The sequence below is a fragment of the Marmota marmota genome, unplaced genomic scaffold, assembly GCF_001458135.2.
Source record: "Marmota marmota marmota unplaced genomic scaffold, marMar, whole genome shotgun sequence".
Classification (NCBI taxonomy): domain Eukaryota; kingdom Metazoa; phylum Chordata; class Mammalia; order Rodentia; family Sciuridae; genus Marmota; species Marmota marmota.
The window spans coordinates 11,688,972-11,704,990 of record NW_026000082.1 but is presented as its reverse complement, the minus strand read 5'-3'; the positions used below and the strand labels follow the sequence as shown (position 1 = coordinate 11,704,990).

Sequence of the window (16,019 nt, the reverse complement as noted above, 5' to 3'; positions counted from 1 at the left end):
GCAGCAGAATACAGTGGGTGTGTAGTATTGGTGGCTGGTATAATCTGCATATTGGGTGTGTCACTTTAATTGAGTGAATATAAAATTGCAATGATTATACACATGGCAAAAAGCATTTTATAGATAATCAAATGCTGACAGAAAAAGCTACAAGCCCACTCTGGAGAGGATTAAGGTATGCCTGTGAGCCACGGACATCCAATATCTGTTGGCATGACTCACCCACAGCCTCCTTGCGTGGGAGAATGACCACTAGCGGGTGGTGTAGCTCACTGGAGGAAAGGTTATTTTCCCATTTCAACTTGCATAAATGAACTTGGCATGGCTTAGAGAGGTGTCTTCCTACCCTGATTGAATGTGTCCCCTGGGAAGAGACATCGTTATATATGGGCACGTCTTGAGGGTACAGGCCAAAGTTGGGCCTGATGCTGCCAGCTCCAAGTCAGAGGAGGCCTGAATGTGTATACAGCCAGCATGGGTTTGGCACATGCATGGTCAGTCCTGAGGGGGCTGAGCTGGACACAGTCCTCAGACAGCTCACCATCAGGCAGGGCTCCCTGGGATTCAGGAGAAGTCATCACTTAGAGGAAGCAGGACATATCATGTCTCCCCTCTGGGGTCACCTCTGTGCAAATATTAGGAGTCCCCTTGCCACTGAGACCATTTCATGTAAGAACAGTGAGCAGCAGCTCACTGATCTACTGGAATTAAACTCCAGCTGAACTCCCTCCTCCTGCCCACCTCTAAGAAGCCAGAACAGCACTGGACAAATGACCAGGACACAAGGTCCCTCATTGTGAATCTGGCTTCCTTCCCTAGGTAGCCCTGTGAAGACACCCCCAGGGGGCACTCAATAAAGGTTTTTCTCAATAGGTATGAAGCAGATCCTTGCCCCACAGAAGCACAGGATCAGTAGGCTAGATGGTTTTCCAAACAAAGGGAGGAAATAACAAATGAAAATACCAGCAGTGTCCAAGATCGACTACACACAGCTGCTGCCTCTTCCTCCAGCCCTTGACCTGTGCCTGTGCCATGACAGAGGGGGGACTGAGCCTCAGGAATATGTGCTCACTGCTTTAGACACAGAAGAGCCAGATCTCCCTAGCTTTGCAAGGCAGAGGGTCAGGCTCAGTAGCAGCACAAGGACCCCCAAGGCATGGCCATCATGCTGAGATACAGTAAACAAGGGGTAAAACCAGTCTGCCAGCAATTCTTATAAATAAAGTTTTATTTGGATACAGTCTCACTCATTTATGTACAGCTGCCTTCATGCTCCAATGGCAGAGCTGAGCAGTTACAATGGAGATCAGGCATCTCATACAACCTGAAAGACCTACTAGTGACCATTCACTGAAAGTTCTTGCAGAACCCTGAGCCAGATAATGCTCTCGAGACTGAGAGGGGAAAAACCGGGGTCTTTTCTAATTCTCAAGGAAAAATCTAACAGTACTATACCTACTTTCTGATTTTAACCATGTGTCTCTCATAAGGCAAAAGAAGTAAAAATTAACCTCATTTTACAAAATAAAAAACTGAAGTCCAGGGGCACTAAGGTATTACAAGAGCCAAGGTTTATCCCATTGAGGACAAACAGAATGAGCTCTGGCCCAGGGGTCAGCAAATCTGCATTTGGATTCTCCCCACAACATGCCACATGACCACTCATGAACCTGATTTACTTGTCCACGACTGTTGAACAAATGGTAGTTGATCATCTCAGCTGAACACTAGCATTCAGGTACAGCCCACTCGCCCAAGTTAGCTAACAATCAACCCAATTTCATCCTTGCCACCAGGCTGGGGAACAAGCCCTTCCTTCACTTGTCAACATAAATATTCAAGGGGCCTGACTCCCAGGTGGTGGTTGGGATGGGTCTGGGGAGAAGAAAGGTTGACTCTGGGGGACCACTAAACCCCGGAGACCTCGCTGCTAAAGACTGCGTGGACATGCACAAACTGGATGCCCTTTTCAAGGACAAAGGAAAATGCACCAGTACCTAGAACAAGTGGGCAGAACCCACTTCTACCTGGCAGTCAGGACATCTGACCACTAAGTATCAGACCCTTGGGCTAATTATGTGCAAAGCTAAGACAGGACTAAGCAGCATTCTGCCTTCCCCTAGAGTCCCAGCCTGGTGGGCGAGATCCAGGTGTAAAGAACACTGCAGCAGCACCACAACAGAGGCAGATACCAGGTGTACTGGGCATCTGGGTGGGCAGGACTAATCATCACATGTGAGAATAATCACATTTTCTGCAGGACCATGAAGGAATGGAGAGGTGTCTAATCACAGAGGCATGGACAGAGATCCTGGGCCCAGAGGATGGAATCTAGGTAGCCAGGAGAGGGTGATTCTGGAGGATCTTGTGTACAAGACAGTAATCTTGGGCTGGGACAGTCAGGCTGAGGAGGGAATATTAATTCTAAGGAAGCAGCCATCAAACACATGTCTCAGGAATAATACCCCTTTTGTTTCTTCCCCAGTATGTTTCTATACTTTCTCAGAAGTCAGAAATCAAGACTTATCATGGAAAACAGTGAATGGACAGCTGACTGGGGCGCTAATTTCCATCTCTCCCACTGTACGTGGGATGAGGAAAGCCGTTAAAATTCATTTACAGGTGGCTCCTTCTATCCCACTTGAACACCATTAAGCCCATCCCAGCCCTTGCCGGTTTGGCCAAAGGCCAGGGTTCATTTGCTCACTCACTGCTTCATCTCCCATGTCCACTCTCTCTAACACTGCTGGGGATTGAGACCCAGACGGTAAGTCCACTTCCCTAGACAGACTGCAGTGTCAAGATCATTTCTATAACTCCAGAGCAAGATTTGTGGCATGAGGATTCTCGGGAATCCTAGAGTCACATCATCACATCAAATGATGCTTAGGCGAAATTCACTAATGACAGAACCCAGGGTAGGAGTTCATACAGGCAAAACCCACCCCACCATCAGAGAGCCATTCTCTTAACCTAAGAGGAACTTATTAATCAGATCCATAGGTTGGGCATATCTTTTTTGAACTTGGGGCAAGATTTTCCCAGTCTTTTGAATAAAAATGACCTAAGAACTTAAGAGGCATCAAGAAAGGGAGGGGAGAATTCTGCAGCACATTAAAGAATCTACATTGTGGACTGACGGATGGACAAAGGCCTGGTCTGAGAGCAATAGCGCTGGCTCTTGCCCTGGGGACAAAGAGCTTGCCCAACATATGGGATGAGAACAGTAGGGCTAGACCACAATGAGGTCTCAATGCCTTACCAAGACTGTAGGCTTTATTCCTGTAATGAAGGGACAGTACAGATAGTAAGAGTACTTGGTGACGGAGAACATGCCATCCACTGACCTGGAGTTAGCCCTGGCTGGAGTCTGAGCTGAGGACTATAAACACCTGAGGCTAGGGACTATTCTGCCTGCCAACCTTGGGGGCCCAGCGGGGCTAGGCAGAAGGCTGGTGGTCATACATGTGTGCTGAATAGATGAAAGATTGAATGCCGGCCTTGGGGAAGGAGCCTTTGTGCAGAATTCAAAATTGCCTCCCCTTCTGACCACATTCCCAAATATTGGTACAACTCATAGCTGGTGAAGCAGGTGGAGCTGCTCCTATTTTACTGGCTGAGAAAAATGAAACCCAAATGATGTGTAAATAAGCCAGGCGCGGTGGCCCTCTCCTCTAATCCCAACTACTCCCAAGGCTGAGGCAGAAAGATTTCAAGTTCACGGTCAGCCTGGGCAACTTAGTGAGATTCCCATTTTAAAACAAAACCAAACCACATCAAATGATACTTATGTACAATTCACCAGTGAGAGAACTCCAGTGTAGGAGTTCATAGAGGCAAAGACCCAGCCGCCCAGATAGAGAGCAGTTCTCTATCAAGCTCACTGGGCCTGCTAGAAACAGAGCCCAAGGCTCCTGGACATGCAAACTGCTTCCTGCCTCCATCTCCCCACAAGGGCTCCTATTGGGTGGACCAGGAAACTAGAAGTCAGGGTAGCAAGGTCCAAGGAGGCAAGTCAGGGGGCCAGGATTAAGTGAAGTAGCATGTTAACAGGCCAAATGAAGTCTGGTGTTAAGTACGTGCTAAGTTTGTCAAACTGAAGGATTAAGCACTAAAAAGTCAACAGATCTGGAGAATCCCCCAAACCTCTCCCATATCAATGCCATTAAAGGCTGTGCTAAGCCCCTAAAACTCCCTTCTGGGAAGGGGAGAAAACAATGTGGTCCTTGCTCTTGGATAAGCTGTAAGACCTAGCTTCACCCTGGTTTCTAGTTCTAAAGGAAGGGAAGAAAGAAGGTAAACAAACAAACAACAACAACAACAACCCCCCCCCCAAACCAAAACAAAAACAGTCTTAGAGCACACAGCAATGACCCAAAAGATCCGGAAGCTAACAGGTACTGAGTGTTCAGCGGGCACCAGGCAGGACTTTATATGCATCATTTCACAGTATCCTTACAAGTGCCCTAAGGGGTCATAACTTTTGTCACCCCCAATTATTAGATGAAGCAACTGAAGTTCAGAGAGGTTAACTGAATTTCTCAGGGAAACCCATGTGCCCACCTGGGCTGTGTGACCCCTGAGCTGTCAGGAAGGATGGACTGACTGCCTTCACAGAGAGTGAGGGAGGGGCAACCCAGACAGAGGAAGGAGACAAGTCAACAAATGTGTTGGGAGTGCCAGGTCCAGCTGCTGGGCTTCTGCCCACTGGTCGGCATGATCCTGAAGCCAGCCAGTCATCTTTCAGCAGCAGTAATAACCCATCACAGAACATGAATACACACTCATGCCTCCAGTCAGTCCTCCCACCATGCCACAAGAGAGCAGCAAGACAGACTCCTACCTACAGCACTGCTGAGGACACAGTGCCTCAGGAGCTGGGCAGCTGACCAGGTCACTCCGCCAGGTAATGGTGGGCATCCATCTTGTTCCAAAGCCCCTGTTCATGGCCACTCATGGTATTCCTGACCCCAGCTGGACACTGCCTCCCTTTTGGTACTGTGCAAAGCTGATGTGGTACCTCCTGGGGTAGGGAGCTCTTGGGGAGCCTAGCACCACGCACAGAGCTGGCATTTCATGAAGGATGTGCTTGTCGCCAGTATTTCCAGCATCTTTCCCATCCATTGAGGTTTTAGCAAGAAAGAGGAGCTTTTTCTGGGAGGGAGCTCAAAGGAACGTGGATGAGCCTGGCCCAGAGGCTCTATTTACTCTAAGGCCTTCATTTGGAGAGGGAGCTTTTCGTGGAGAAGTTGCTTGGGGAGTGAATTTAGGCAAATAGGATATGAGCCTGACACTCACAGGGTGGACCCCTGCCATGTCCCCAGCACTCAGAACTGAATGCCTCACACCACTCTAGATGCATGAGCAGCCTCTGATCCCTGTCCAGGGCTCCTGGCCCAGATTCTCCCAAAGGACAGTTTCCTTTGGCATGATCTGATTCAGGGGGTCCATCCTGATCTGGGTACTGCTGAGGCGTGTTATTATAGGATTGTGCTGGAATTCTCCTCCCAGAACCTCTTCTGCTACAAGGGTTAAGGAATTTGACCTTTCTTTCTTTCTTTTTTTTTAAAGGAGAAAAACCTCAGCATAATTTGCTGAGATGGGATGGGGCAGAAGCAGCAGAGTCTACCCTGCCCTCCCGGCAGACACAAAACAAAACAAAAACAGAACAGCAGCCCCCCACCCCAACACACACCTCCTCACAGGCACCAACCTCTCCAGAGAGGAAGGGGGAGCAGTGGCACAGCGCTGGGTGAACTGGCAGCAAGGCAGGGTGGCTCCCAGGCTCAGGGAGAAAACAATGTTAAAAGAAACCCAAGAGCATAAGCAGGTCCAGAGGGGAGAGGATAAAACAGTCCAAGCTCTTAATAAACGAAGAGGTGAGGCCACTGCTGACAGCAATCCTTCCAGAATCAGATCCATAAACGCCAGACTTGGCAATCGGTTTACAGTTGGAAGGGGAGGCCCAGAGAGCAGCAAGCAGCAGCAGCAGACTCCCCCACCCCCACCCAGGGAGGAGAGAGACCTGGGGGAAGGAGGGCGCGTGGGAGAGTCATGCTGGTGGAGCTGGTGCACAGCCCGCAGGGCTCCACGGTGTGGGCTGGCTCCGCATTAGGGGGCAGTCGAGGCTCACAGAGCCGCTGGGGGCTTTGTTACCGAGCAAATCTCCCAGGCACTGGCTGCTGAGGCATAGCTAACTGGGCGGCAGACATTGATTTATGTTCAACTTTCCATTTCATCAGTGAGAGCTAGGGCGCTACATGTGGAGTGCACGTTTTTGGAGGAGGGAGAGGCAGCTCGAGTGTGCAGACACAAACATGTCCACACGCGTGCACACTGACACATGCACCCGTCAAGGCCACAACTTATTTTTCCTCTTTGAGAGGGGAGGGTGGGGGCTGAGCCAGCCTGGCACATCAGGAATAACCTTTTGTCCACTGTTGCTAGGAGCCCTGGTGCTGGTCATCTGCCGCTGGGCAGACACTAGGCACCAGGCTGGCTGCGGGCGGGAGCACAGCCTGACCTTTGTGGAGGTGGTGCTGGCAAGGAAAGAAGGCTCTCTTCCCTCTCCTGCCGCAGGGCTCTGTGCACAGGCCAGGCGACTGTGGGGGCAGGGGTTGGTGTGTCAGGCCCAGTGTTTAGGAGTGGACAACATTCCTCAGTGAACAGGGGGGCCAACTAAGGCCAGAGAGGGGAGGATGACTTCTCAAGGGCACGGTTCTTTGGCATCAGGGATAGACTCAAACAGGGTGTCCAGCTCCCCTGGGCTGGGCTTTGGGATCTGAACCTCTAGCTGTCTTCCCTCCCAGTAATCAGAGGGGGGCCCGCCCTTCTCAGAGCCAAATTGGTTTGAACAGGTGGGGGCTGGGGGTAAGCATTATTCCCCCACTTCCAACTGTGGCCTGGAGCCCAGCAGTTGGGGTGCTCCATCTCCTATCTAATCCTTCTCAGCAGGGTGACCCTACCTTCGGTCAGTCTGTAGGCAGGCAGGGAGAGGGGCTGGGAGTGTTTCTGTGCCCCGGAGGAACCTGACCCAGCATCTTTGGTCTCTCTCACACAGGAAGACCCTCTCCATTCACAAACACATATTGGGCAAGGGCTGGGCCCAGAAAGGAGGTGTGGGTGCTTCCTGAAAGACACACATTTCATAGAGAAGATGCGGATCTCACTGCCCCATCCAAATTTGAGTCTGGTTTCCTTTTCTAACAGACTTACTGGCTCCTGGGTCTACCTTCCAAGTCACATGAAATAACAGAAGACACATGTGGACACCTTTCCTATATGAAGAGTACTTCCAGCCCAATTCCAAAAAGGATTAGACATTCCACTTGGGGTCTGAAGGAATGACAGAGGTGGGCAGGAGGACCACACTGGATTACCCCAGGACCGCACCCAGAGGCCTCACTGCTCTGCCTTACAGGGAAGGGTCTGAAGGGGCAGAGGCACTCAGTTGCAGCTCCTCAGCCCACCTGCCTCCTGCTCTCCTCACTTACCCCCATGACCACAAGTTTCCCAGTACTACCTGACCAGGCCAGAGGCCTAGGCCTCCTCTGGGCTTGTCTCCTGCTCAGCTCCAACCTCCACCAAGGGGCCACCACCAGTCACAAGTCATGGGCAGGGAAGCACCAGTCATGGCTCACAGTCTCACCCCATCACCACAGGCCAAGGCCACCTCCTGAGGAGATATGACCAGGACTCCACACTGACCAATTGGCTAACAGTTGGACTCTCTAGTCACTGGGGCCCTTCCTGGGACACCCCAGCCCCGTCCCGTCTTTAAATTTAAATCCTTCCTATATCTACTCTTGGCCTACCTTGGGCCAGCCCTGCTCACCTCCTGGACCACCCCCCCCCCACTCCAGCCCAGCTCTCCAGGCCTTCTGCCTTCCCAAACTTGCCCTTCTACACCCGCATTCTGGCACACTAGCCCTCCTGCCCTTCCCCTCTCCCTGACAGGCCTCAGTTCAAATGTCAGCCCCTTTCCCTAGGCAGTCTTCAGGCCAAGCAGGCTGCTGCCCCACCCTCACCCAGGGCACTCTGCCTGTAAACCCTGCCCCCAGGTGGCATCTCCCACCACAAAGTCACCCCTGCCGCCTCTACTATATCAAGGGCCCTGGAGGGCAGGGCTGCCTCTTCCAGTCTATGGTGCTTATCAAATGTCCCTGAATCCCAGGGACCACTGCTGACCCATGGCTAAGGGAGAAGCAACAAGCCTGGCCAGGTCTCACACGGTTTAGGTCCCAGCTCCCTCACCTGCACTGCCTCACCATCTGTCAGATGAAGATCCCAGCCCCAAGTCCTCCCTCGTAGCAGGCTTTGAAAACCATAAGAACACACTCTTTCCAAGTCTCCCGCCCCTGATCTGTCCTAATCTGCATGGAGAAGCCTTTCTTGCTGCAGCACTTTCTTGGCAGCACTTGCTGCTGGCCCTCTGCTCCCCTCTTTTTCCTGCTGCAACACCCAAATCTTCGGGGCTGCCCCAGGTGTGCTACCAACGCATGCTATCATTTACTGGACCTTGGCCTTCCTGGAAACATACTACCCACCCAAAGGTTTGCTCACAGACCGTAAGGCTCCCTGCGGGTCATCACCTCTATGCTGGGTTACCATCACTGTCAAGCAGCTCACTACTTCACTACAAAATGGGCAGATGGTAGAAATGTCTTCTATACAAAGACACAAATAGGCCTCCCTCTTTTCTCCCCAAGACCTGGGATCGGAGGCTGAAGCCTCACAGAGGCAGGGCTCAATCATTTCCACTTGGCATAACGTCAGACACTTCAGACAGCCGTCAGAGCTCTCTGGAGGCTGCCTCTCTCCTGGGAAACCCCAGCCACGTCTGCCACAGGAAGGAGAGGAACTGTCCCTATAATCACAGTAGGAAAGGGCTGGGGTCATGTGTGCTGCTCTCCTCTTATTTGCTGGATCATTTCTCTGGTTTCTGGGCTGCACGCATCGTTTGCTCCTTCTGGTCTTCTCTCCCAGAACTGATGGGGAGGGTACTCTGGGGACAGACCTCAACCTCTTTTCAAGGCGGGTGGGATTGGTTGGCAGTAACATGGACTCACTGACAGGGGACAAGTCAATCACTTTTTACCCTTCCCACCACAGTAGAGACTATCTGGGGAGGTTCAGATCAGGGAAGGCTAAGTTTTTGGGAGAGAGCTAGGCCCCTTTGATGCCTCGGGACTGTCTTTTCTGGAGAAGCACATCTTTAACTCTGTGATCTCTGTAAGGCCAGCATCCACCATTCATGTGGTCAGGTACTTCCTGAGCACCAGCTGCAGCACCCAGGTTCTGAACCTGGAAATCCTTATTGGATGGTGCCCACAGAGCCACTGGGGCAACTGCAGGGTAACTGTTCAGGAATTCAGAGCTAGCCCAGGTACTATCACCGAGCTTAGAGCGCTTCAGTGGTTCTTTGCTGCCCACCAGACGAAGCCCACACTCTTCAGCAAGGGCTGTCAACAACTGCCTGGCAACCTTTGCAACCTTCCACCAAGCAGCTCTCACCCACCTCACTGTAGACATGGTCTCAGCCAGGCCTGCACTGCTACCAAAAGCCCTCCCTGGTCTCTCGTCTTGGCATGCAGGCTTCTCCGTCCTGCTACAGGGCATGGTTCACGTGTCAAGTCTCTCTGGGAGGCTAGTGGGCAGGCTAATTCAGTTCCATCCTAAACCCCAGCCATGTGTACGTGAGAGGTGGCTGATGACTATCACTAACTCCATGCCTTCTCCCTCTGGAATTCCACTTCCACATCTATGAAGAAGAAATCTAGGCTACACTGGGATGGCAAATAAACAGGGTCAACACGTATTTCCATTACATGTCCACCCATGGCAGACATGGCCAATCAGCACCTGTTGAGCCTGGACATAGCTTCAGAATCATTCTCAACACAGTGTTCCTAGCAGTGACCACTAGTCAAGCCCAACCTGCATCTAAATGGAAATCTGTTACTTTTGAGAGAAAATGGCCATTGTTGCTTTCTTTCCTTAGACACTTAGACCTGTATCTATACTTGGACTTCTAAATGCTATCGAAGACCAGCAGCTTGGGAACTGGGAATCCTGGGATTAGACTTCCATTATAGTTCTGGCTTGATAATTTTGAGGAAGGTCATTCACCTTTCCAAGTCTCACTTTCCCAATCAGTCATGCCGCCTCTGCACAAACACTGTGATCAAAATGAAAACTAGCTGCACGTTTTAAAGCTACATAACTAAAAACAATTATTGGAATTTAAAAGCAAAACAAGACAAAAACAATCTGTACCAAATGCTCTGTTCCCCATGACCCCTGTTCTCTTATCATTCCCCAGTTCTAGACCTAGAAATCCTTATTGGATGGTGCCCTCTTGGGGCCAAGAACTAAGAGACCTACCCAGACCAGTGGGCCTGGTTGAGGCCACACTGGGTTTGCCAGATGTGCAGCCAGAGTTAAGCTGCATGAAAGGGGGAAAATGCCACTGCTTGATTAAGTAAAATCCATCTGGATCCAAAGCAGAAAATCAGAGTTGGAAGGGCCCTCAGAGACCATCTGGTCCAGCCTGTTCCATTGACTAGTGAGAAAACTGGGGCCCAGATATAGGGAGCAACTTGACCAAGGTCACTCAGCAAGTGCACGGTCAAATCTTCTGTGTTCTATTTCATTCCAGAACACCAGTTCTGGATTCCCAAGGTGGCTTCCTATTAGATCCTCTCCATGGTCAGAATGCCAGATCTAGTGCTTTGGGGCTGGCTAGGTTCCTCTCCTGTAACATGAGCAACAAAAATAAACTCAATTTAAACATATACTGTCTTCCTAGTAGATGCTAAGTGCTGGGGATGTCAAGATTAGGACCTTTTTTGTTTGTTTGTTTGTTTGTTTTTAAATAAAAAGGAACAGAATCAGAGTGCCCTTGTTAAATTCTACTAAGCCCCCAAGAGTCCCACACTATTCCCCTATTCCCCAACCAGGAAGTATGGTCAGGTCAGTTCTCACCCATCCCTTAACTTGCTACCACACACATCTCATCATATTGTATCACAGGACATTGCCCATCTCAGAAACCTGGATATCAAAGGAGAAAAAGAAAACAAGCCAGGTGCAGTAGTGCAGGCTGGTAATCCCAGCAACCTGGGAGGCTGAGGCAGGGGGATTGCAAGTCAGCCTCAGCAACTTAGCAAGGCCCCGTCTCAAAACACATAATAAAAAGAGTTGAGGATGTAGCTTAGTGGTAAAGTGCTCCTGGATTCAATCCCCAGTATGGAAAACAAAACAACACAACACAGTCTAATGTGTGAATGGCCCAACCCCTGCCTCTAGGAGTGGACCTGAAGCCTGGTAGTCAAAGGCCTGAAGAAGGAAGTCCCGTGTGTTTCTCTCTAAGGATTTGGGACCGGGAGTAGACAGATGCTCCTTCCCACCCACCCTGAGGCCCCTCTGGCTTCCAGATTTAGGCTTCTCACCCCAAGCCAACGTCTATACCAACTGGCGGTATGGACCTGACTTGAAAATTTGTCTGGCCACTGTGGACAGAGTCTGGCCAGAGCTGGGTCCAGTCACCCCAGGCTGGCTCCCTGCAAAAGTGTTCTTATAGCATAGCCACCGCCCAGGCTGCAGCTAAAGGAGGGAAGAACTGCAATTGTCCACAGGAGTTAAAAACTCTCGATACCATCTCTATTTCCCTTCTAATATCAGAATGGCCGCATACAAGATGAGTGAGGGGCAGGGCTGGCAATCAATAGCTAATATTCCTGTTGTGGGCTGGCCTGCTCCGGAAATGGGCTGCCACTACCTCCTTCCACAGAGATACCCTTTCCCCTCTGCAGGGACCCTGCTCAAATGGTCAGTACCTTGGCAAGGAAGGACCATGCCAAGTACTTGGCCTACCCAATTCCCATTTCATCTGACTGATGGAGAGGTGATACTAGAGAATCAAAGAAAAGAATCACCCAGAGAGACCCAGGAAACAGAGAGGCTAGGGCTTATGGCTTCCTACTGGATGTCCCAGCCAGTCTGTACAGTTCACCCTGGATAAGGGAACAGAAATGACCTCAAGTCAAGAGGGCTACCTCTGTACAATGGTGACTAGTGGTGGCTAAATAAGGACAGGAATCAGACTGGGTTTTCTGACCACACACCCCCAAGCGTCACAGGGGAGGATCTGAGAAGTATGTCTGGAATTAGGCCTTAACCCTGAACAAGTATACCAAAGCAGGAAGTTGGAAACTGCTCACAAGTCAGGCAGACTTGTTCCTTGTCCTAGACTCGGGCCAAAAGAGAAGTTGATGGCCTAGATAAAAAACAAACAACACAATTGGCTACTGTCCACTTCTTCCCACAGCACACCCCAGATACCAGCAAGCAGTCTCTAAAAGGATGCACAGGGGTGGAATGTGGTGCCTGGATGGGCTCCGTGCACTAGGCTGGAAGTCACACCTGCCCTGAAAAAGGTATCCCTGGTATCAAGGGTGAGGACATGCAAGCTGGGAGAGAAGACCAGTGGGAAAGGCTACCAGGTGGGTGCGGAATACCCATCTGTAGTGGCAAGGAAGATGGCTGCCCTTGGTGTGGGTCAACCCACTGACAGCAACCCCTTGGGTTTTCCTTCTGGGGAAGAGCAGCAGCTGATCTTGCTCCTGCCTTTCTTGGGACCATGGTTTTCCAGGGGATTTAAGGTCTTTCTCTTGGCCTTTTGTCTACATTATCTAAAGCCGCACTCCAAGCCAAGAGCCTAGCAAGTCCTGGTCTAACCTGGAGCCTTACACACCTTGAGACTGCTAGGGCGGAGCCCGTCTCCAAGAGTCAGATACAGTCTTAGTTCTGGCAGAATGCTGGGAATGCATACGGGTAGGTATATGGCCATCTGATGCCCTGAGCTGCCAACCCTGCATCCCTTTCTTTCCTCTCACCACCATTTTGATGGTGGACCTGCTGTTTCTATTTTAGGGCAACACCCACATTTCACTGATGTAATTCTTGACTAGTGAGCAATGTGTCCTGATCACCCTATCCTGGGAGTTAAAATCAAACACAATGTGAAATCTTTCAGTGCAGAAGCGCCTTCCAGGGTCTCCCTCACATGGGAGAAGCCCCTGAAACCCCCAAAGGCATTTGTCACTCCTGTGCCGGGGAGGCCCTTGCCTCTCAGGGCAGCCTCTCTTGCTGCTGGATGTCCATGGGCACAAATTCTGGATTAAACCAGGCACAAGACTCCCGGGACTTTGCTTCTCTGGCTCTAGTTTTGAATCCCTTGGCTTCACAGAAAAAAATCTTGGCCCTCTTCTCTACACAACCGCTCTTTCTGTATTCTTCCTCTTCTTCTTTTAATTGTGAGGCAAGGTTTTACTAAATTGCCCAGGTTGAGCTAAAACTTCAAATTCTCCTGCCTCAACCCTCCGAGCTACTTTGGATAACGTGCTTGCACCACTGAGCCTGGTGGCTTTCTGTGTTCTTCCTTGGGAACACCAACCCTTCAGAAGGTGTGGAGAGTCAGGTGCATTCTCTAAACTCTGTCCCGGACAGTCTTGAACAAACGAGCGATGTCCCAATCAAGAGGTTCATCATCAAGTTCCTCACAGCCCTGCACACTGATACCTCTCCCAGTCTCAAATGTGGCTTAAGTGGAATGAGCTGCCAGTAGGGAAGGGAGGGATGGAGGGGGGGTGTAGCCACACCCAACCTCAACAAAACAGAAAGCCTGATTTCACACACACACCCTGCCAAAAAGCCCAACAAGGTGTCATGGAGAAAGCCAGCTCCTGCCCCACATGGGATCTGTTCCTGCCTGTGGCGGGCAGAGCGCTGGCACAGATGCTCACGGGGCGCCGTCTGTGATCACACTCGGAAAGAATCAAGCGGTTAACCAGAGGGAAGGGATTCTGAGACCTGCCAGGATGGTGGGATTTTTTTTTTTTTTTTTTAAGATTACGCCTAAGGTTTGTAGTTTGGACAGGCAAAGTAAACAATGACAATGACAGCAGCAACAAAACAGAAACAAAGAACAGTTTACTCTTAAAAAAAAAAAGAAAGAAAGAAAGAAAGAAAAAGAAAAAAAGCCTTTTGTTACAAGAAAGCTCCACACTGGCTTGGAAGCAGCCTTGCGGCGTTGTCTGCCAAGCCAGAGTGAAGAAGCGCATACGATGCAGGAGGTGTCCGGTCGCCACCCCTTTCCCCCCTTCTCAGCTTTTGGAAGGGGTAGAGAAAGCAATGGGAAGGGAAGGATTTCAACCAGCACAGAGCAACTGTATTTAGACCATGGCAAACTGAGCTGTGCTTATTTTCTCCTCTCCCCGAAGCCCTGCCCACCTACCCCAGAACAGTGTGACAGGACACAAGACCCGCAGCCCAGCACATACCTGAAAGAAACCCGGTGGGATGGGGCCTCCAGGCATCCCATCATTGGGAGGAATGTTGCCAAGCACAGGGCTCGGGGCAGCTGCTGCACTCTGTGGAGAGATGAGGTAGCGGTCAGTGGCCAAACCTCCAACCAGATAGGGCTCCAGCCCCCACCCCACCCACAATCTTCCCCCACAGACCCTCCCCAAAGGCCACCTTCCTCATTAAGCCTTTCTAGCCCTGCCCCAGCTAAGCAGCATCCCACCAGTGATACGGCACGGGTATAGGATTGATGATCAGACCTCGCCCCACTTCCCAGCTGTTACTCATTGGGCAGGCAACGAACTCTTCAGTCTCCACTGCCTCATCTTTAAAATGGAAGCACAGTGCCCACCACTTTGGGATGCCATCACCATGGCAAGAGATGAAGCCAAAGGTACATCCTGTAGTGTCTGGCAGAGCAGTTTTTTTTTTTTTTTTAACTTTTTATTTTTTTTTTTTTTAGTTTTTGGCGGACACAGAATCTTTGTTTGTATGTGGTGCTGAGGATCGAACCCGGGCCGCACGCATGCCAGGCGAGCGCGCTACCGCTTGAGCCACATCCCCAGCCCCTGGCAGAGCAGTTTTAAGTGACCAACATGTCATGACTTTTATTGACATTATGAGATCGGTGCCTTATCCACCTGCTGTTCTAAAAAGCTCTCTGAGGGTAGGTGAAGTGATTTATAAATTTTGGTGTGTTCTTGGCCCCTGCAGGGTCCTGGGTGTCATTACTTTTCTCTTTAAATGCTGCTATTCTGGCATCCACCTGGTACATCTGCCTCAACAAATGCCTCCCAGGGGTGAGCAGACGTCACTCTCCCTGCTTGGCCTCTTTCCAACAATCTGTATCCAACCTGTTCGTGCAGCCAGCATGTCTGTGCCTGGCTCTGCTCACACAGGCAGGGCTGAGGCTGCAACACCCAAGCCCCGGCCTCAAGGAAGTCACAGGCCTGATTGTACTGTCTGGCCCATTCCCTGCTCCTCCCATTGATTCCAAACCTCCAGCTGCTCCTCTTGTAGAAGTCTACCTCCAAATAACCTTGGTGGTCCCCAAACTCCATCATGACTGAGAATGTAGACTTACTCACTGATCATCTCCCAGGGTCCAGACTACTCTCTGGGGTAGAAGTGAGCACCTCAGGGGTAAAGAAACAGGGGGCCTCTTTCCGTCTCATAAATACAACCTCCTTCTCATCACTACCTTGAAGCAATCACTTTTCCTTCCCTTTTCTCATCCATAAAAGGAACCAGAGCCCTTAGCTTTCTGAAGGGAGGAAATGAAGGCTCCTATTAAAACGGAGCATGCAAACAAACAATTTCACCAAGAACTGACACCTGGTCTCCAATACTGTCATCTGGACTAAGAAAGTGGACCACAGGCAAGTCACTTGGTCTTTCTGAATCTCTCTTCTGCAAAAAGTAGGGTAGCCGCTGGGCACCATGGTGAGCACCTATAATCTCAGAGGCTTGGGAGACTGAGGCTGGAGGATCATGAGTTCAAAGGCAACTTCAGCAACTCAGTGAGGCGCTAAGCAATTCATGAGATCCTATCTCTAAATAAAATATTAAAAAAAAGGGCTGGGGATGCGGCTCAGCAGTTAAGTACCCCTGGGTTCAATCCCTGGTAAAAAAAAAAAAAAAAAAGTGGGGTAGCC

The 16,019-nt window shown here is 50.5% G+C and overlaps 1 protein-coding gene across 5 annotated transcripts in view; it reads right to left on the bottom strand.

Moving 5' to 3' along the window:
- Ssbp3 (single stranded DNA binding protein 3) overlaps window positions 1–16,019 on the bottom strand; it is a 156,889-nt gene that overhangs the window by 30,883 nt on the left and 109,987 nt on the right. For all 5 annotated transcript variants that reach the window (XM_015484955.2, XM_048815328.1, XM_048815330.1 and 2 more), the window contains exon 4: window positions 14,343–14,432. In XM_015484955.2, coding sequence (XP_015340441.1) covers window positions 14,343–14,378 — 36 coding nt within the window. In that variant the 5' untranslated portion in view covers window positions 14,379–14,432. The remainder of the gene's footprint in view (window positions 1–14,342; window positions 14,433–16,019) is intronic.